This window comes from Peromyscus californicus, unplaced genomic scaffold (genome assembly GCF_007827085.1).
Source record: "Peromyscus californicus insignis strain IS unplaced genomic scaffold, ASM782708v3 Scaffold_6__1_contigs__length_162567912, whole genome shotgun sequence".
Taxonomy (NCBI): domain Eukaryota; kingdom Metazoa; phylum Chordata; class Mammalia; order Rodentia; family Cricetidae; genus Peromyscus; species Peromyscus californicus.
The window spans coordinates 36,126,063-36,148,263 of record NW_026294584.1 but is presented as its reverse complement, the minus strand read 5'-3'; the positions used below and the strand labels follow the sequence as shown (position 1 = coordinate 36,148,263).

Genomic DNA, 22,201 nt, shown 5'->3' with positions numbered 1-22,201 from the left:
GGGTTCTAGGATGCTCCTTTGAGGTCCTGCTTGCACAACTGCATGGAATACTCCTAAAGATTTATTTACTTATTTTAAATAGGTATTTATTTTTATTTTATGTGTATGAGTGTTTTGCCTACATATTTGTCAATGCACCACATCTATGTCTTGTGCTTAGGAAGGCCAGAAAAGGGCATCAGATCACCTAGAACTGGAGTAATAGATGGTTCTGAGCCACCATATGGGTGCTGGGAATTGAATCTATAAGCACAACAAACGCTCTTAACCACTAAGTCAACTCTTTGCACTTGACTAATTTTTATTTTTAATGATGTACTTATGTGTAGGTCTATGGAAGTAAAAGCAGGTGAGTGCAGTTGTTGTCAGAGGCTAGAAAGGGGAGTTGGATGCCTGGAGCTGGAGTTACAGGCATTTGTGAGTCATCTTGTGGACGCTGGGAACCGAACTCGGGTCCTTTGCAAGAGCAATACACAATTCTTAACCCATGAGCTATCTCTCCAGCCTGGAAAATATCTGTAAAAGGCAACACAGGAAAGAAAGGAAGCAAGCTAACAAATAACCCTTCTAAAAGAGTCTTTGGAATAAAATATTTATTTAAGATTTAGTGCGTACACTCTTTTGTATTTTTTTTGATTGCTCGTAGCTTTTGCTGTGGATAGCTTTTTTAAAAATGTCATTTGAAAAGTAGGTAACATTGTATGAAAGCTTAAGTCTTAGAAATGAGATGCTATGTATTTAAACAGTTGGTTTTTATTTCTTTGACAACATTTAATAAATATGATTTTATTCCTGAGTAGTTAATCTGGAACCCCTCCTGGTTATAATCCACAAATGTCCTTATCTACATTTTTAAAGGCCTTTTGGTTCTTTGACAGAATTCACCCTAGTTTTGTTTCTGTTACTAATAACTATTTTGAATTATAAAAGTAATACAGTTTCATTGTAGGTAAGGGAGGATGTTTAAAGGAGCAAATATAAGAGGCATTTAAAATACTACCAGCACAAGAATGCTGCTGTTCACTTTTTCATGGTTTCTCTGAGAGATTTTTTAAAGAGAAATAATATATTCCCTCTTTTAATTAACTCCATACAGCTGGTACTAGTAGGTCTGTTTTATAAGACAGGAATAGAAGAATAGGCAAATCAAATAGTTGTACAACACTATGTCATTAAGGCTACAGTCTGGTCCATTTGACCCAGTATCTGTGTAATTAGTTTTCATGTTTCACAAACCTGGAAAAATAATGCTTATCAGGCCATTTTATATTCTTATTTTTAATGCATTAATAATATAAAACATTTTGTAGTAGGAAGTATACACTGTGTGTGTATGCATGTACGTGTGTGTGGTGTGTATATATGTGTGTGTGTGTGTGTGTGTGTGTGCTGTGTTTGTGTGTGTATGTATGTGTGTATGTGTGGTGTGTTTGTGTGTGTATGTATGGTGTGTTTGTGTGTGTATGTATATGTGGGGTGTGTGTGTGTGTGTGTGTGTGTGTGTGTGTGTGGTGTGTTTGTGTGTATGTGTGTGGTGTGAGTGTGTGTATGTGTGTGTGATGGCATGCTATGTTATGGGTTTAGAGGTGAGAGGACAGCCTTGGATACTGAGTCTTCCATCTACCCTTTTGAAGCTGGGTCTCTGTTGTTCACTATTACTCATTCCAAGGTGGCTGTCCCAGGAGCTTCTGGGAAGTCTGCTGTCCCCCCTCCTGTATTGCTACAAGAGCACTGGAATCACCTGCTGAGCCATCTCCCCAGCCTCAGCATAAAACTTTCCGGGTAACTAAATCATTCAAAACATGATCTTTACAAGGTCTAATATTCCATCATAATGTATTTAATCATGCTTTTTGTTTCAATATTTAATATTATAAATAAATCTTTATACATAAATTGGGGTATATTTATAATTATTGTTGTTACGATCTGAATCATAAAATACTGAAAATAAAGTTTTTAATACAAAACAAGCTACTTCCCAGAAATCTTAGCACTTTACAGACATATGAAAACATTTATTTATAAACATCATTTATCATACTTATAACCCTTTTCTAGTTTTAAACATAAGATTTTCCTCATTTTAATTAAAGGACTTAAGTGCAAGCATTCTGCTTTACTTTGACGATATATATCACCTATTTTATTACTTTATTCATTCAATTCCTCATCTGCATTATTGATAAGCTAGTCAGGAGTGATCTGGAGTATCTAGAATTAAAAAGCAAAAGATGTTCATTGAGTTTACAGTCTTGGAATGAAAAAAAAATGTATTGATCAAATCATCAAAACACAATTGTATATTCTAAATTCTGAACTAAACAGTAAGACAAATTCTATGCTAGAGAAAATCTCAAAGATGTAGATGATAATCTTGAAATGATCCCCTTACCTCAAGTGGGAACTTCTGCCCTTCCAAACTGTGCTCTGACCCTTCAGATGACACATTGCATTTTCCCCAGTGAAAAGTTATTTTGCTTGTCTTGAATAGCTTTTCTGAAAGTCCTCCACTGAGATAGTAGTCATTAGTGAGATTTATTTCCACTAAAGTAAAAAAAAAAACCAAAATATTATATCTGAGTTCTGAAAACCAAAATTATGAATTTTTACTGAATTTCCTTCTACTTAAGATACATGATAAAATTCAGTTGACAAACTTACGAGTTTTAAAGTTACTTGGATTTCAACTTTGCCCCCATATTGACATACTTAATGCATCATATTGCCACAAATCAAGGACACCGAAGACATGACTACTGTCCGACTATCATCACAGGACAGTCTGTTTGGTCTGTCTGGTCTACTGAAACTGCCATTTCTTCAAGGCTCCGCTGCCTCAGGATGCTTAATGACAATGATGGGACATGGTAAAGGGAGACGGGGAGACGGCCCGAAGAAGTCTTCCTGGGAGAGCGCTCATCTTTCCTACCTCTCTTTGTTCCATCTAATCCCTGCTTTCAGTTCAGACCTCATCTGGCTCTACAAATTGTCTTAGGCAAGCCAGTTGCGAAGCCCGTTCACATAAGAGGACTTTGCCATTCCACATTTCAACCTCGAGTGTCCATCATTAGAACCTGGAACATCCCCAAGACCCACAGAAGACTTTACTGGCTGTGTTTTTACAAATAATCTGAAGGACAACGATTCTCTGGAGAGCCTAGTGCAAGATTATGATGTCTCTCAGTCAGATTCAAGTAGACCTAAGTCCAATTTAAGTCGTCCTTGTTCAACTAAGCAGAAAGCACAGTTGGTACGGGCGTCAGTGATTAAATTATACACACTGGCTAGCCAGCTAGTGATACTAGCCTCCACTGAATATGGTAATAAGAATGTCAAGCATAATAGCAATAAGGAAAACAATGACAGTCAACATCTATCATTTATGAAGTACCTGGTATGATATGAACTGTTTTATACCTCTTAGCTACTGGATCCTAACATAACCTTAGGGAGCAAAGACCACTATAATCTCTGTTATAGATAAGGCAGCTGAGTCACAGACAAGGTAAGCGGCCTCCTCCAAGATTTACACTGTCATTTGAAGGGCCACTGATAGAGTGACTGCAAGGAACAAGTACTTAACCATTCCACCCTAAAAGAATAAAGCAGAGATCATATGTTAAAAGCACAGCTTTTAACAGTCATAAAAATTGTATTAAATTGTCAAGATTTGAAACAACTTAGTTTTATTTTTTGAATTATAGTGTAACACACCAACATTTTCTTACTTACTCATTCAAATAATATTAAATGCCTATCATATGTTAGGCACTGATAGAGAAAAATCCTTACTCTCACAGAATGTGAGGTTAAATTATTATATTTATTAATTATATTATCTAAATATTAAATACAGATGAAATTTATTCATTATAAAACCACACTAATAGATGTTATTATAATTTTGAATATTTTCTAATTTTTGCAAAGATGTACATTTATATTTACTCAACTCCCTGACAAACTCTTTCATGTCAAAACAAAATAGACAAAAGGAAAACAGATCACATTTTGAAAATTATTACATCTATATATGGTTTACCAGAATATTCTTGAATTTTAAGGAATTACATTTTGCATGTTTTGAAAAAAAGATAATCTCACAATAGGTACTTACTAAGTACCTCCTTAAGGGTGGACTATAATTTTAAATTTCCCAAATAAAGGGGTTATTAATTTGTTTTCTTAATTTAATGATAATTGATTATCTCATCATATTCAAATATTGATTACAACATGAAGCTGAACATCCAAGATCAAACTCTAATGCCCAAGATACAGAAATACTGACTGAATGTCTGGCTATGTATGCACTGAGTTACAAAATTTCACTAGCTCTAATTTCATTATCTTTTTCACATCAAGTGGCAAGACCACTCTCGTTACACAAATAGAAAACATGACATGATGATACTGTTCACTACATTTTTTGTACAAATTTTCAACAATTTTTCATTTTGACGAAATGTCTAATTTTTTCTGTTCCATTTCACTTATTCTACTATCAGCCTCTTCTCACTTCCTAGCATATTACTCAAAGGAAATGAATCTTATCTAAAAATAATCTTTGTCTGAAAACTTGTCAACGGACAAAAGACCAGGACATTACCTGTTTTCCCAGTGTTGTGAATGAATGTGTTTTCCAAGGATGCTTTTTCCCACCCCTGAAATTTCAGTTTCTTAAGATTCACATTGACTTGTGTAAGATCCTCATCAATATTAATAGGAGACTGCTTTGGGCTGTTACATATTGGATATTTCTTTCCCCAGTTTTTTTGATTCAGTGCTCCTAGGGAAAAGAAAGAGCAAAGGAATTAGTTTTTGAAATTACCAAGTAAAAACTGAAATTTGACATTATCAAATAATATATTACATAAAAATATATTAGAATGTTAGAAAAATGGCATATCTTTAAAATAAATCATATAATAATTACGCCTTGATTAGAGGCTGGATTTTAAATACCTTATCATTTCCCATGTCGCAGGAGAGTATGGTGTAGACTGGGGTTGCACTAAAAGATGTGTTGACTTAGAATTTCCTAAAATCCCAATTATGCAAACCATTGGCCCACCCATACGCTTGCCGAATTCAGCGTTCATCAATAGCTTCTTTTGGCTGTCACTTTTTCCTCAGGAAGCCAAGGTGCTATGTAAGGTGGGCAGTTCCGTCCAGCCTCCAGACAGAAGGTCAGGCACCAGGAGTGGTTCTGACATTTTTATTAACCCATGAGGTCACCCACATCAGACCCTCTGTCACTCCTGCCACCAAAAGACTCGGCTTGATTTCCATCTATTCACGTCTTACTTCTGAAAACATAATCATCAAGCTATCCTTGCACTACCTGGTCATACAGCTGGGTCTTATTATATAACCACGTTAAGCCAAAACACCCTATCAATACTTCAGTGTCCAGTGAGAGAATTTCCATCTCTTCCATAAAATGAATGTCCCCTAAACCAAAAGCACCCACATTGCCTTTATTTTATTCCCACCAAGAGTCAGCCATCATCTCCCACATTCACAGCATCAAAGTGGTGCTAAGAATGGACATTTTTACTTAGTTTCATTAAAATGCTTATAGTATTATAAGTTCAAGGCTTAAACTTTTCTCATCTTTTCTACAGTTATACGAGGAAGAGAAAATGGCAGCATAGTTTCAGTGGCTATAATTTTGAAAGATTTTCTTTTTGAAAATGAGTATGGGTGAAGCCTAGTTTACATCACTAGAATTTTGGGAAATCCTAAGTAAAGACTTTTGGTGCAGCCCCAGCCTACACCATACTCTCCTTGTGATGTGAGAGATGGTGCAGGCTAACTTCAATGTACGCTGGATTGAAAGACCACCTCTCAACAGTGTGACAAAGCTAATTTGTAAAACGTCCCTGGAAAGAAAGGATCATTAGTCACACACCATGATACCACTTCTGAAGTCCTGGAGAAAGCAGATAATATCTCACAGTGAGGATTCCACCAAAATCAATAGGTGCTGAAAACATACTCCTAATGCTGTCCATATTCCTAGAGAGTAGTTGAGCACAACGTGTTTTGAATATGTACAGTGATGCCCATTTGGGCTTCTAGGAATAGTTTCATTGATTCCAGTAATGATATGTTGATTTCACTTAGAAACTTTGGCATGGGGACAAGAAAATGCTGCTTATTTTACTAATGTCAGTGTCAAAGAATCAGACAGAGCTGCGGCATGAATCAATAAGGTCCTTTCCATGGCTTACATTAAAAAAATAATAGTACAATAAACTACTTTGGAAAACCACATAGCCACAGTTCACAAAGCATAAAATTTAAATCTTTGTAATATTGCATGTGACATAGAAGCTGACTCTGGACCACTGCATTTTATTATTATTCCTATCATATCCAAGATGGAACTTTTTTTTGAGATAGGACACACACACACACACACACACACACACACACACACACACACACACACACACTACACACACATATATACATACATATATAAATATATATACATATATATAGCTCTTGCTGTCTTGGAACTATGTAGAACAGGTTAGCCTTGAACTCACAGATATTCACCTGACTCTGACTCTTGCATGCTGGAATTAAAGGCGTTTGTCATCATACCCAACCTCTAAAATGGAACTCTTGGTTTCCTCTCTGAAACAAATTCTTCATACACTTTGCCATTTTCTAAACTCACAAATTATTGTTAGGTCTTGGTTTCCATCTTAGTAAGTCATGTTGGATCTGCCTTACAATAAACTTCCTGTTAGACTACCTGTCATCTCTGCCATCAGCACACTAGCACAAACCAAAGGTTTCCTATACTTTATGCTCCACAAGAAGCCTCCTGAAAAAGGTTTTTGGAGATCTAGCCTCATGAAGTCATATTTGCACGTGGATACAATCCCCTGGAAATTCATCTACATGAAATATCCACACATGCTTAGCTATGAATGGTGCTTTCTCTCTCGTCTACAGCTACATCTTGGTCTCTTCTACGACTCTGTTCTGTTTGTTGCCAGTGCAATTATGAAATGACCCTCCAAATTCTCACCATTTTATACCTGTCTCACATAAACTTGGTGCTCAATGATGGGCAGTCATTCTCTTGATTAATTCTTATTCTATGGCAAAGGCAATAGCAAGGCATTGCTTGCTTTTGGTTTACAAACTTCCTCAGCAATTGGAGATTTGAAGTGTTGGTGATTCTCTGGCTAGCTTTGAGGAGTTGGACAACCAGACTGTAAGAGATCACATGCCCAGGAACTAAGAACCAAGATTAGGAGCTGAGGGTGCACCCAAACTCCCACCCAGAGCAAGTAAACTAACAAAACTAGGCACCATGATCTTGTGACCCTTAAGAAGTGAATTCTTCTAGCAAGTTGAACATACTTGGAAGAAGAAGCCAAGCTTCAAATGAAACACCTTGTTGTTACACTTGTGAGAGCCTGAGCAGAGATCCCAACTAAGCAGGAACTCTTCATTACTCCTGATGCATAGAAACAATGAACCAATTTGTGTTTAAATTACTATCTATGTCATTTTCTCTGAAGTCAATAAAATTCTGTAGTAAATCGTGTGTGTGTGTGTGTGTGTGTGTGTGTGTGTGTGTGTGTGTGTGTGTGTTTGAGACAGGGTTTCTGTATAGCCCTGGCTATCAATGGGACAGCCCTAGAACTCTCTCTGTAGACAAGGCTGGCTTCGAATTCAGAGATCCTCCTGTCTCTGCCTCTTGAGTGCTGGAATTAAAAACATGTGCCATCACCACCTGGCTCAGTAGTAAATCTTTGAAAATACACACAAGCTTTCAGGTCACTCCTTCCCTTAAACCCTCCCGATACCTGTCCATCTTACTCAGAAGAGAAGATCATTGCCCAGGCTGTCAAATCTTGTACCACTCCCATCCTCTCTGCTCTTCTTTACCACTTCTCTTGGTGGCTGGGCTATAGCCACACTGTTCCTGGAGCATGCAAAATCTTGGCACTTACTCTCATCTGCTGGACTGCTCTCCCAGCTAACTGCAAGGTCCAGATACTTGGCCTTCTGGCTTCAATTGGGTCTCTGCTCAAATACAACCCAGAAACACTTTATCCTAGCAGCTTCGTAGAAGTATTTTCCTGCTTTTGGTCATGCTCAATGCCTTTCCTTTATATTTCTTTCTTCTTCTAATGCATTATGTTTATTTCTTTGTTGTTTCCACACCCTATTACCTATAATAAATAGTACACAATGGGTGTTCCATAAACATCTGTTGAATTTCACAAGAAATGGTGATAGTTTTATGCATTTGAATTCATGGCAATCGAACACAAAACAGTAAAAAATTTTTAAAAAAAAGGCCAACTACAGGGACTTTCCTAAAATCAACTGTAAATCATGCTTTTGCTGTATGACAGAAGAACAGTTTCTACTAAAGTTCGCTAAAGGACATCAGGAAAGAATCAAAGTCTGAACTCCATGTTTTCTGATGTTATAGCACAATGGGGCTGAACAGCTGGATTGCATTTTAAATGTACAGAAATTACAGAGTGTGGATCAGTCTACAACACTTGCTACACTGTGATATTTGGGGCAGCACAGGCTCTGAATGACTCCTTAATTTTTATGGTTGGACGGCAAAGGAAAAGAGGCCAGGATAAGGTTAAGGATTTTATTTTTAGCAGGAAAAAAAAAAAAAAAAAAAAAAAAAACAAGAAAGACAAAGCCCAGAAAAAAAAGAACAACTGAAGAGACTCCTCATACAGAGTTCTCAAATTTATCATTAGAGCAGTTAGAGACTTTAGTGTCTGTGGTGGTTAAAACCTAGGCTTATGCATCTGAGAAGGCAGGTGGGCAGTGTCATTCATTAAACTGAATCTATTTGAGTTGTGTTTGGGCAAGTTGCAGAAGTTCATTAGATGATTTCCCTGTAGCAAGCACTTCAGAATACTGAATGGGAGCTCTAGGCAATGTAGACAAATTATTCCTTTATCAAATCTTTCGTCCATCCATTGACTCACTTGAATTAGTACCACTCCCATAGATTTCCTGTGTTTGTCCACTGGAGGATTTAACAGACTGTAATTTTTTCAACTAACTTGTCTACTTCATGTACACATTATTGCCAAACCAAGTCTAGCATACAGAAAAAAGCAAATTAGGATTTTGTGAAATAGTCTTTGTGTATCAAAGTATTTGTATTTTATTATGTACTCTCTATTCCAAGTGGAAAGGAAAGCAATTCCAAACTCTGTAGGGGACATGCAGGAGTTCAAGGTTGTTTGTTTGCTTGTTACATTCCAGAAGGGGATGTGTGGGGAGAATGTAAAATAAATTCACGTATGTCTGAACGAGTGGATATGATAAGTGAAAGTGAACAGGCATGGTGAAAGTGTACTGGTGCTGGTGTTGATGGATAAATAGGATTTTGACAGAGGGAACCCACATCTTGCTCCACTGAGTGATAAGCCTGCCTGAGCCAACTCAGGGGGCAGAGAAATTCAGGCACAGCTCTGCTGTGGAATGGTCTGTATGTCAAATCTGTTGCTCTGATTGGTCAATAAATAAAACACTGATTGGCCAGTGGCCAGGCAGGAAGTATAGGCGGGACTAACAGAGAGGAGAATTGAGAGAACAGGAAGGTGGCAGGAGACACTGCCAGCCGCCAACATGACAAGCAGCATGTGAAGACGCTGGTAAGCCACAAGCCACATGGCAAGGTATAGATTTATAGAAATGGATTAATTTAAGATATAAGAACAGTTAGCAAGAAGCCTGCCACGGTCATACGGTTTATAAGCAATATAAGTCTCTGTGTTTACTTGGTTGGGTCTGAGTGGCTGTGGGACTGGCAGGTGAGAGAGATTTGTCCTGACTGTGAGCCAGGCAGGAAAACTCTAGCTACACAGCTCAGAGAACCATGATCAGGCAAGCCTAGCTTAGTAAGAAGAGTGTCTGCTAACACATTCTGCAGAAGGCAATGGAGAGGCCAAAGGTTGACAAATGGACCAGGGGCAGAGGGGTGGGAGTAGATTCTGACATAGAAGGATTAAACAACTGTTTGCTGAATGAAAACACACTTCAGTGTTGTGTCATTACCTACTTTCAATGTCTTTGTGCTACTACCTAGACTGGCCGTAATTGCTGCTCTAGAGAGGAAGACATTTATTTACAAAGCATTCTGCCTGGAAAACTGTACTTCAGCAGTCACTAGTGTTAAAAATATGAAGTGAGAAAAGTAAATGTAAAATGAAGAAACGAGTAAAATAACATTCATATGCAAATTTTTGAATGTTTAGAGAAAACACACATGGAGAAAAAAGTGACTAAATGATGCAAATGAAGAAAGTGGAAGAAAGGGAATTTCCCCTCTATCTCACGCTCTCTATGGCTCTCTCTCTCCTGTCCGCACCCCCCCCTCATTATTTTTTACTGGATCTTGCCTTGAAACATCAAATAATGCACAAAATGATTGGAATATCAGCTGAACACTAAAAGGGATCTGACAAAAATCTCATTTATTTTTGCTTCAAATTGTTATTACTTAAGTTTTGAATTTTAAAACTTGCAACTAACTGATCATTAAAAGCTGAGATGTTCTTTAAAAACACACAGGATGTTCTTAATCTTAAAGTCTTCTCATGCATCCTTGGTTTTGGCACAAGAAAATCTATAGATCTATAGATTGATGTACAACAATACCACAAGAAATGTAAGTGATACTGAGGTGAAGATTATAGTAACATTTGCAGGATCAAATCTACACAAAAGAACTTTACTCAAGAGTTCATACACTTAAGCCACAGCCTTATGAATAACTGTGGGATAGCTTTTTATATGCTAACAAGTATCTCAAACTAAAAATTTAAAAATATTTTATTGATTTTTTAAAGAATTGTATACAGTATATTTTGATCATATTTATCACTCTCCTCCAACTTCTTCCAGATCCACTTCCATCTCTCTACCCACCCAACTTTTGTGTTCTCTCTTAAAATAAAAAAAATAAAAAAAAAGAAACCATTGAATAGAATTTGTGTTGCCCAAATACTGTTAGATGTGGGATGGGCCCTAGTGCATGGTTGATCTACCAGGGTCACACCATTAAAAACAAAAGCAAACAAACAAAAATGACTGACTCTTCCTCTCCCAGCAGCTCTCAAACGCCAATAGTGCCTCAGCCAGTGGTGAGACGTCATGCCCTTCTCACTCAGCCCTCCATGCTGAGATTTTGTTTTGTATAATATTAGAGGGACCCGCCTTAATATGATACATTCCAGGGGCTCAGGAGAGAGAACTATTTTTGGGAGATAGAATCTCAGCACACTGAGCTCTTAGTCCAGTCATTTATTCTTCCACATCTTCTACTCCGTCCTCCCATGCCCTGGGAGTCCCGGTATATATACACTTACAAGCAGTAATCCCTTGGCAGTGCAAAGCCAGGCTTCCAGGGTCAAACGGAGGGGTGATAAGAATCACACAGAGGGGCAGTAATTGTTATTTATCATTTGCAACCCAAAAAGGAAGTGACTAATGGGGAAATGAATTAACTAAAGGCTAACTTCGGGTAATATCTAAGAAGAGGGATCTTATGTGCTCAACTATAATCTTATACGTGATTGGTAGAAAATGTTAAGAATCAAGTTGCTAGGTCAATGGGAGAAAATAAAACTGCCTTCTTTTTTCCTGTGGCTCCTATATGTCCAAGCTATCTGCTGTTTTTCCTGCAGGGTGGCGGAAAGAGTGCTCAGTTGCTAGGCAACCTGTATACAGCTAGATGCCTCTGGTGATAGTTAAAGGGAGATCTGGAACTAGAGGTAAGATTTGGGAAAGGAGGAAGTTAAGCTTAATTGGCACATCCACCAGGCCTTCTCAAACAGGTATCCTGGATGCTTCAGTCTGTTCTTAGAGAGTACAAAGGTATCTCTGATAAGGTACTTTCCTCCAACTGGGGATGGACCTGGCCGGATGCTGCTAATGACGATAATTACAGGGGGGCTTGAACTGGGGTTCTGGCTGTGCATAGCTGTCAGCACAGAAGGTTATCTAAATATTCCTAGAAGTGGTTAGGTAGGGAGTTAGAGGTCTATAAAGTTAGTAAGGCTGTAAGAAAAGGAGGGTCCAAGCTAAATTATGTGAAACTATTATTTAAGGTCCACCTGACCTAGGAGGTGTCTCCTTGTGGAATTTACCTTAAATCAGGAGACTAGCATGTGGTGGTCTAGGCTGTTATTTCTGTTAATCCTTGAATATGGCTAGGGGAGATAATCTGATTTCAGTGCTGAAAAGGGAGAAATAGATGGTTTGGTGGGAAGGAAGCCTTTCCTGAGGTTGTTCTCCAAATACCTTGAATGTATATGTCCAAAGAGTGATCAGTCCACACTGTTAGTAATTCTTAGGGAAAAATCAATTGAGAAAACCGTGAAGGCACACATGATTTTCATAACAGAAGACAGCTGATCTATAACAAGCCAAGTAACACCAAACGCTCCTTGGAATTTGGCTTCCTCTGAAGGAATTCCTTGATCCCTTCAGGTAGTGGCTTTGACATAACCAGCTGAGTTCTTACAATATATTCCTCCGGCCTGTAGCAATTTTGTCTGGCTTGAGCTTGCATAGGTCTTGTGCATGTGGTCACATTGCTCTGAGCTCATGGGTGCAATGCCCTGTTAAGTCTAGAAAACACTGTTTCCTTGTCGTTCACTGCCTCTGGGTCTTACAGTCTTTCCCCCCCTTCTTCCAGAAGATCCCTGAACCCATTTAGGGCTGAGCACTTTTCAATCCCTTATTTTCTGCATGTTGACCAGCTGTGGGTCTCTATGTTAATTACCATCTGTAAAAAGCAGCTTCTCAGATGAAGATTGAGAGATGCACTGGTCTATGGGTATAGCAATAAGTCATTAACAATTGTTTGGATGCTATGTACATTAGCAGAAGAATAGTAGTAGGTTTTCTCCTAAGGCCTGTGACCTATCTAACCACAGGTTCTTAACCCTGATAATGATGCTTTATATGGGCTACATCTCATGGAGTGGTCCATAAATCCAAACAGAAAGTGGTTGGTTAATCCCATAACATTCATACCACTATTGTACTAGTGGGCACATAGTCAACATTTTAAAGTCACTTAAACAGTATAAAGATGTTGGCAGTTAGTAAAATGACTTAGGCTCACATTTTAAATTATTCCCATATACAAATGAAATAAATCAGTTTCTATGAAAAATGTAAGATAGAATTTAGAACTCTAGTAAAATGGAAAGATAATTAATGTAAGAAGATTTTTTTGTCAGATGCAGCTCTTAGCCCAGGATTAAGGAGATCTCTTAAAAAGATCATCAGCCTAAAAATCATTAAGTGATATATGTCACACTAGTAAATTCCATCACAGATACTGACTGACAAGCAAAAGAAGATGTCTGAGACAACACCCCATTCCAAAACAAGAATGCACAGAGTGCATTCTACGTTCCTTCTGGCCAGAGAGGCATTTGGAGAGAGAAAAAGCATGGCAGCTGAACACAGATCAGCTGCAAGCTATCTCAGCATGAAAGCCTACTTAGTCAGGGCTACATTCGCCTTCCTTACCTGCCCCCGTGGGCACTCCCATCAGCCCAGCAGAGAATCTTTGCAAGGCTGGTTGGAATTTCCATTTGATAGGGGCTTCTGTGTCAGCAGTGGTATTTATCTATGGTCTTAGAGAAGTTCTAGCCAAATGTCCCAGTACCACTGTGAAATTTAAGGAAATCATTAGCTGAAGTTCAACAACATAAATACACAGACTAAAACTTTGCTCAAACTTCCTGCCTAAAATTATGTACATTTTTCAATTTGGAAAATGTCCCCAACAAAATCTTAGTGATAAAAATACCGTTTTGTCAGATGGAGAGAGACCCACAGCCAAACATTAGGTGGAGCTCAGGAAATCCTATGAAAGATGGGGAAGAAGGATTGTGGGAGCCAGAGGGGTCAAGGACACCACAAGAAACCTCACAGAATCAACTAACCTGGGCTCATAGAGATTGAATTGACAACCAGGGAGCCTGCATGGGACTGACCTAGGCCCGCTGCATATATTGACAGTTGTATAGCTTGGTCTTCTTGTGGGACTCTTAACAGTGGGAGCAGGGGTTCTTTTACCTGCTTTTGGGACCCTTTCCCCCTACTGGTCAGCCTTAATAGGAGAGGAGGTGTCTAGTCTTACTTGATAAGCCAAGGCTGGCTAATATACATGGGAGGCCTGCCCTTTTCTGAAGGGAAAGAAGGAGGAGAAGATGGGAATGGGGGATGGGGGACAGTTAATTAATTAATAAGAAAATTGAAAAAAATACTGTTTTGTAATTCAATAAATTTAAATTTGTAACAGACTAATGGGGGAAATACAGCATAAAAGAAGCTAACGATATTGAGATAGTAAAATATTTTAGTTTAGTTGTTAGTAATCTGAACCTGATAATTTTGGTGAGTACAATGAAATCAATAAAAAGAACAAATGTGACCTATGTTTTAAGCTACCATCAATATGCTGCTATCCACAGTCTCTGTAGCCCAGAGCTCCTGGTAGACTTGAGATTTATATTTCTGATTGCTGGTTAAAATTATTCTATTAGGCTAATGAGAAAAAGAAACAAACCTTATTTAAAAAAAAAAAAACTTTGATAACTAATGATAGGAAATAATGAGAACATGAACCCTGAATCAGAACTGTAAACCAAATCGGAAAGTCATCTGGAAGCATTTGGGATGATTTGAATCTCACAGGAAAGCAGGGAGGGGAGAAGGGCAAATGATGTCCCCTCAAATGCTACAAACCTAGGTGCATGCATGATACCAGTCATGGGGAAGGATATGAGTCGACAGAAAGGGTTTGAGTCTGATCTCTTGTCATTGAGCAGCATGTAGACTTTCAGTAGGCAGTTAGAAATATGGTTGCTGAAGCTCCTGAGAGGTCTGGCCAACTGATAGATACTGTGGATCATCAACATAGTAGGTTAAAAGCATAGATGTGTCTAAAATATTTGTTACATTTGGTAAATGAGAGGCGGGTCAATTATGACTGGACGTCTGAGACAAGTGATATAGAAAACAGGAGGAGAAAAGGTAGAGCCAAGGGAACTTAAAACTGAGTGTTCTGCAAGGGAACTGCAAATCTAAGAGAACATAGTAGTAAGAAAGCCACAAAAGGATAGACTCAACCATGAGAGACTGTCCTGAACTAAGTGTTATACACAGACCACAGGGCCCATTATGTCACAACTAAAGATCTTTGGATGTTATTTCCTAACTCCAAAGTTAATATTCTTAGAATAAAACAATTCAATAACCATAGACTTGAATTTACAGAGTGAATCAGAGGTGATAAAGTAGATCAAAAAGAGTATTCAGCAGCTTGCCATGAAGACAAGACTGATAGGTGGCACTCAGAGACGGGGACAAGTATAAACAGAGAGCTAGTCCTCACAAGTGTGTGTTTGACTTCATTAAGTTTTAAATTTGGAGGCGAGGTCAACGGTCTTGATGGACAACCGAAGGACATGTGGTTGCAGGAGTGAGCAGCGATCAGTAGGACAGGGTAGCGAGAGGATAAAAGACTTGAGAACTGGGGGTTCTGGCAATTTTGTGTTGAATCTCTTTTGTGGTTTGAACAGGAAATGTTTCCCATAAGCTCTTGTGTTTGAACCCTTGGTCTCCAGCTGCTGGAAGCAGTATATCACTTGAGGGTGGAGTCCAAATTTTATAGCCTGGCCCTGTTTCCTGTTTTCTCTCTTTCTGCTTCCAGTGTGTGCATGCATTGGGTTCAGGCAGATTCTGACTCCTACCACCATGCTTTCCTTGACTATTGCCATGTTTTCCCTGCCATAAAGGATTCTATATGCCTGGAACTGTGAGCCAGTACCAACCCCTTTATCCCTAAGTTGCTTTTTGTTGTGTATTTTTATTGCAGAAACAGAAAAGAAACCAATGTGCTCCCTTATCCTGGTCCCTAACCTGGTACAGGAAGAAAAAGTAAATTTTTAAAAAGCTATTGAACGAAAATTACACCTAAGGCTTTCTCTGCAACCCTTCCATCTAAATGCAAAATGAGAGATTGATAGTGCTGAATCCAAATCTTGAAATGAGTCCATTGCACTAGTCTGATATGAAACATTAAATCAGGAATGAAAAAAAATCATAGAGTGAATTTAACAAGTTCAAGAAATTCCATAGGGTTCTTGTTTCTCTGGCTTCTCTGATAAGCCACCATTTTTAGAAGGAAAACAAGGCTCAGAGATGAGTAACATTGATTAGTATTATAGATCCTGTATTTACCTGTATTGTCCATATGAGTCCATTGTATTTTCATATTCAGGCTTTAGACTGAAGGCAATAAAAGATGATACATTGTAGCAATTTTTCCCTAGTAGCAGTTGCAAATAACTAATTTCTCTCAATGAAAGGCAAGTGATCCATGTGAAGAATGATTGAGAGAAACAGAGGAAGACATTTGATGCCAAAGTCTGGCTAATACAAATGAAACAAACAAATACAGAAGACTCAGTCTTAGAAATTACTTCGATTTGAGAAGAGGTGATGATGGTGACATGATGATGATGATGATGATGATGATGATAACACCTGATAGCCATTGAAAACTCTCCTCTGGTCACCAACGTTCTGCTTTCTTCAATAATTGATTAGCCAAGTACTTAAAGCAAAAAAGTAGCCACATAGGGGATAGCAGCACAGGTCTCTGACATGAGAGCACCATCATGTCTGTCTTTCGTGCTTATTATCCACAGGCTTGTACATATAATGCTCGACTGTTGCTCTCCAGTCCCCAAGTTTGCTATGATGGCTGGAGATTCAAGTTTGAAATCTGAGGCATGGCTATATCCTTTGTTCATGACAGCATCTATTTCTTACAGCACTGCATCACCCTTTAAAGACCATGCTGCTTAAAGGGTCAATGCTTTCTTTAATCTCTATATAGAGTAACCGACTTCTCCATTTGCTAAATATTAATCGTGAAACCGTCTCTTCTATCAGATGACCTGGATGCAGGTTACTGATCACGTGAAGGCCAGAAAAGACTCTCTGACCAATCTATTATGGCAGCAATCAAATTCACAGTTTAGAATTCTATCAGACTATCCTCGGATCCTGTCAAACCGAAGTGCTCCTGAATGCCACTTTGATTGTTCATCTGTTTACTCATTCATTAAGTACTTATGGAGTGGTTAGTATTAGCGAGAAAATAAGGCTTAATACAGAAGTTTCAAAGATGATCAAAGTTTCAAAGTGCTATCAAGGAACTCATGTGCTAGAGTAGGCAAACGTCATGAACTGTTACTTACAGTGCTACATACTAAGTAGAATAGAAATATGTACAGAGTATTTCAGTGACACTAATAGAGTACATAACCAAGATGGGACAAAAGACAAATAGGGCTTCCTGTAAAACAAGATGTTTGGGATAAGTCTTAAAGAGATGACAAATACCCAACTGGAGACAAGGGAAGACTTTTGGGTTGACACTATCCAAGGAGAGAGTTCAATGTCCACACAAAAGAGAGATCGTGGCTTTTTGGAAAGAACATCAGGAAATATGTTGAGACATGAGATACAAGACCTAAAATATTAAAAATGACTATTAAAGGATTCACATGCACAAACTCAAATGTATTTTAAATTACATCTATATTATTCAGCCCGGTTAACATTTCTTACTACTCTATTTAGTACAGTAGAACTAAGCAGATACTTACATCTAATTAAAGAGTAGGTTCCTCACCCCCGCATAATTGCACACAAGTGCATTGTCAGGAAGCCAGGGCAAGGGAAGTGAAGCAAGTACTGAGAAGTGAAGGTGTGGGGAGTCACAGAAATTCTAAGGAAAGTTTAGAATCTCCCTAATAGTGTAAATGAAAGGGAGAAAGAGGCAGGCTGGCCAGAATAAGTCAGATCTTTTAAAGACTGAATGGCCAGTGACCTATGCTTTCATATTGGACTATCTAACAATCAGCACCACACAGCTAAAAGGTGTTCATGACAATCGGACCAGGAAAACTCCAAATAAATCAATCTTCTTCACTTCTCCAACTAAAAAGCATAGAAATTACACTAGTCACATGCCGAAGTATTGCAAACAGGACTTCTCTAGTGGCAGTAGAGAGGCTGGACTTGCAACATGGTAATCGCCACCCCAACTCCTAGAAGACACTGCTCCACTCCACTCAAGACATCTGACCAAGAAACCGACCCTGACGCATGTCTGAAAAAAGTTAATTAATTGTCTTAGCAAATAACATTCATTTTCCATGAATTTACTCTGATTCTATTGGTTTGCAAGAACTCTAGAACAGAATGTGGAAAGAATCCTCTAGTTTTAAAACTCGATTCAACCATAATCCACCATGCCTTACAAAGAATCATTTGGCTCTTACAATCTTCCAAATCAAAACTATATTTTGTGAGTTATTTTTGGAGACCATTTTCACAGAGTACACATTTTAGAACCTTGATGGGTATCTGGGAAATGAACGCTGGCTCTGAATGTGTTATATTTCTATATTTAACTTTATTTGGCCTTCTTATCCTGTTCTCTAGACTGGCAGGGGTCTGCTACTTGCCTTAGTTACAGATTTTTTTTTTAATACTTTTATCACTTCCAGGCCTGAAAATACAATTACAAATTTTCCTCATCACGGCACCTTTGCGCCTTTCTTGAGCATGCGCATGCGCTGGACGGTCACCCCCCCCCCCCCTCTTTCTTCCCTGGCTCGGTTTTCCCATTACGTTGTCTTAGAGCTACTGTCTCCCTCTGCTGTGACCATTCTCACAACACTCATAGTGCTGCAAGTTTCTTCCCTACTCATTTGCTTTCATCTATCTTCCATAATAGAATCTAAACTTAATCAAGGCGCCTTCTCAGTCCCCCGAACTGTGAAACAAGCTGAGTAGCACCATCGCTGCGTGGTTAGCACCTGTCTTGTCGCCTAGTACTCAGCGTGCTGCTCGAAGTAGGCAAAAATCAAACTCACATCTTTAGAAAAACAAAAATAGACAAAGAGCTACATTTCACAAGGGCAGATGGTTTCCAAAGTGGACAGGTCCATTAAAACTCTCCCCCACATCTCCCAATGACTGAAGAGAGTTCAGTTTATCGCAACACAGAATTGTGGGCTAGGTGTGTTCCAGTTTGTGACATTAGAAAAACACAGCACACACATTAAAAAGAAACAGAGTCAGAAACCAATATGATATTACCATGACAGAACAATTTACTTTGCCCTGGATGGTGCCTCAGAAATAAACATTCTGAGAGGATAAGTAATGAAATCATGAAGAGTCACAAAACATATTCTTCTTAAATTGTATTTATTTGTGTCACTGTATGTGTATACACATGTACATGCATGAGTTTCTGTGCCATGGTGTGCATGTCAAGGTCCCAGGACAACTTTGCAGAGTTGGTTCACGTCCTCCATCTTCATGTGGGTTACAGGGATTAGATTTAGATGGCCTGGCTTACAGAGGAAGTGCATTTTATCTGCTGATCCACGTTGCTGCTCCCACAAAGCATATTCTTACTGTAATACCCGACTTCCTTTGGTTTTATTCAGAACCCCTGGCAGACATAAAGGAAAGCTCCCATTAAGGTCTGAGACCCTTGGATTGCTTTTGAGTGAAGTAATTTTTGACCCTGTCTAGAAAAACAAACAAAACAAAAAGTCAGTAACCCTAATGTGAAATGACTAATTGAATTACCTGTTTTCAATTGAACTACAGAGTTCCGTGTAGTGGAAACCTGTGTGATCCAGTTTCTGTCTCTGCCAGCACATGTTGCTGAGTTCAGTGATGTTATCTTGCCTTGTGCTTGCTCGGAAGTGCACTGTGCCATGGCATGTGTGCAGAGGCTAGAGGCTAGCCCCAGATGTCGGGCCCCACTTTCCACCAGGTTGGAAAGCACGGGGTCTCTTGATCACCTCTGCATGTACCAGGTTAGCTGAGCAGTACGCTTCCGGGATTATCCAGTCTTTGCCACTCGTCAAAACAGTGCTGAGACTAACAATGTGTACTACCATGCCTGGCTTTCCATGGGTTCTGGGGTCTCAACTCAAGTTCTCATACTTTGGTGGCAAGTGTCTTACCCCTTGGGCCATCTCCTTGATCCTCTCTTTCTTTGTTTATTCATCAGTTAAAATTCTCATGCATGGTTAATGTAACATGCCTACACAAAAGTGAAATATTGAAAACTCCATTTTTATCTTCTTCATCTTCCCTCTAATTTAAAGAGAAAGTCATATTTACTGGATGTTTTATGGCCCTTTCTTTTGAAACAATTTTAAACTTACAGTTAAAGTACAAGCTAAGAAGAAAAACTTTACCATCTGAGAGCAGAGTGATAATCTCTCATTCATAATGTGTACCTCAGCTTATGCTTCCTAAATGCAAGCATTTCCCCCATGCAATCACAATACAATCCTAAAAATATTAGCCCTCTCCCGTCATTACGGAAGTATGAGCAACACCTTTCAATGTCCTTTATGGCAAGATTCAGTTTGGTTTCAGCTCTTTTAGTTGTATGAACTGGTAACATTTTCTGCATCTTTTCTGACTCTCATGATCTCAGCACTCTGGACACCTGTAGCTGCTTCATACAGTTTGCCTCAATTTGAATTTGTCTAATGTTTTCTCATGAGAGATTCGGGTTATGCATTTTTATTAGGAATGTCACAAAAAAGGGATGGCCTTTTATCATTGTGCTCTAGTCACAGGGAGTCTACGTGGCTCATCATGGCTGGTGGCTTCTTTGATCACTTGATAAAAGTGGCATGTCAGAGAAGCATGAGCTCTTCCGCTACAATGCCAGGCTCCTTCTCTTTTAATTAGAAGGCATTTTGTGGGGAAAGTCATTGGAAACTACATCTATACCTGAGAGTTCTCCAACAAATTTAACTTTTTTGGTTCTTGATTTATATTGGCTAAAACTCATTTCTTATTTTATTCACTAGGTACAAGCAGTTGCTACATTTATTGATCGGAGCTCCGCAGGATCAGGATCTTTGTTCCCCCCTTTCTTTCTATTGCTGACTGATTCTTTTCAAGAAATGGAATAAGAGCCATGTACCTGTTCTTAAGGTTAACATAGGAAATCAATAGTTCCTAATTGCAATTCCTGAAAGAGACTTTGAAATCTTTCTCAGAATTATATTCACTCTTATCATGCCCACTGTAGTTTTGCTAGGGTCCGCAAAAAGTTCTCACGGCTGGGGTTAACATGAAGTACAAGAACACATGAGAAGCTGTTAAAATATTTTATATGGGCAAACAGTGGCTCTACATTGCTGAACAGTTCTTTCCAAATGTATAGGTAATATCTAGATTCATCCTCCCACTTCTTTGTTTAGAGTGAAAGTTTTTGTTTTATTTCCAGGAGTTTCAATCACCTTTGCCTACTGCTGTAAGAAGTATTTCTCAGACTTCTCTGTCATTGTCAACTTGATCAACCTCAAATAGTATATACATGGTTGGGTGGAGTGCAGAATTCTCAGGGAGTAAGGGAGATGTCATCATCAGGGGAGGATGCCTTTAGAATCCTCCTCTATGCTTAGCTATGCTTCATGACAATAAGTTGGCCAAATTGACAAGCTGCCTCTTACAAACCTTTAAGAAAATTACCTGCTAGTAAGTCTAATATGCTTTCAAGGGTGGAGGAGATTCAGCAGCTTTTAAGCTACAAGGGCTACGGCATGGCTTATAAGGAGCAGATAACTACTCCGTGCACTGGTCGTAGATTGAGATGCTGTGCCTGCCATGCTGCCTCCAGGGTGTGGGAGGGAGGAAGTTCAGAATGCAAATGAGGAAGTATGACGGGCTGCAAAGAATAATGAGAACTAGGTTGACTCCGATGGTTTCCGAGGAGCTCCTACATGGAGCAAGTCATTACTAGGTACAGCATGGTAGAGGTTTTTAAATTCCCTGGTGGTACACAATGAATCTCCTTAAGTCAGTGAAAAAATTGATTTCAAGCAAATTGGGTAAGGGTGGGGAAGTATTATAATACTTTCAACTTTGAAAATATATAATTATGTTTTAATTAAAACAAACTGGTTTGGTCTTAGAAATCTGCAGTTGTTCAAGTTGTTTGTTTATTTACTGAGAGCAATGGCTTTAATCCCTATAATTTTGGAAAATCTCCAGAGGATAATTATCCAAAATGACTTTCCTTGACATTCAAGAATGG

At 38.7% G+C, this 22,201-nt stretch overlaps 1 protein-coding gene across 5 annotated transcripts in view; it reads right to left on the bottom strand.

Annotated features, from left to right (window-relative positions):
• Ptprz1 (protein tyrosine phosphatase receptor type Z1) overlaps window positions 1-22,201 on the bottom strand; it is a 187,331-nt gene that overhangs the window by 93,661 nt on the left and 71,469 nt on the right. For all 5 annotated transcript variants that reach the window (XM_052720825.1, XM_052720826.1, XM_052720827.1 and 2 more), the window contains exons 3-4: window positions 4,613-4,792; window positions 2,396-2,547 (exon numbers count right to left, since the gene is read on the bottom strand). In XM_052720825.1, coding sequence (XP_052576785.1) covers window positions 2,396-2,547; window positions 4,613-4,792 — 332 coding nt within the window. The remainder of the gene's footprint in view (window positions 1-2,395; window positions 2,548-4,612; window positions 4,793-22,201) is intronic.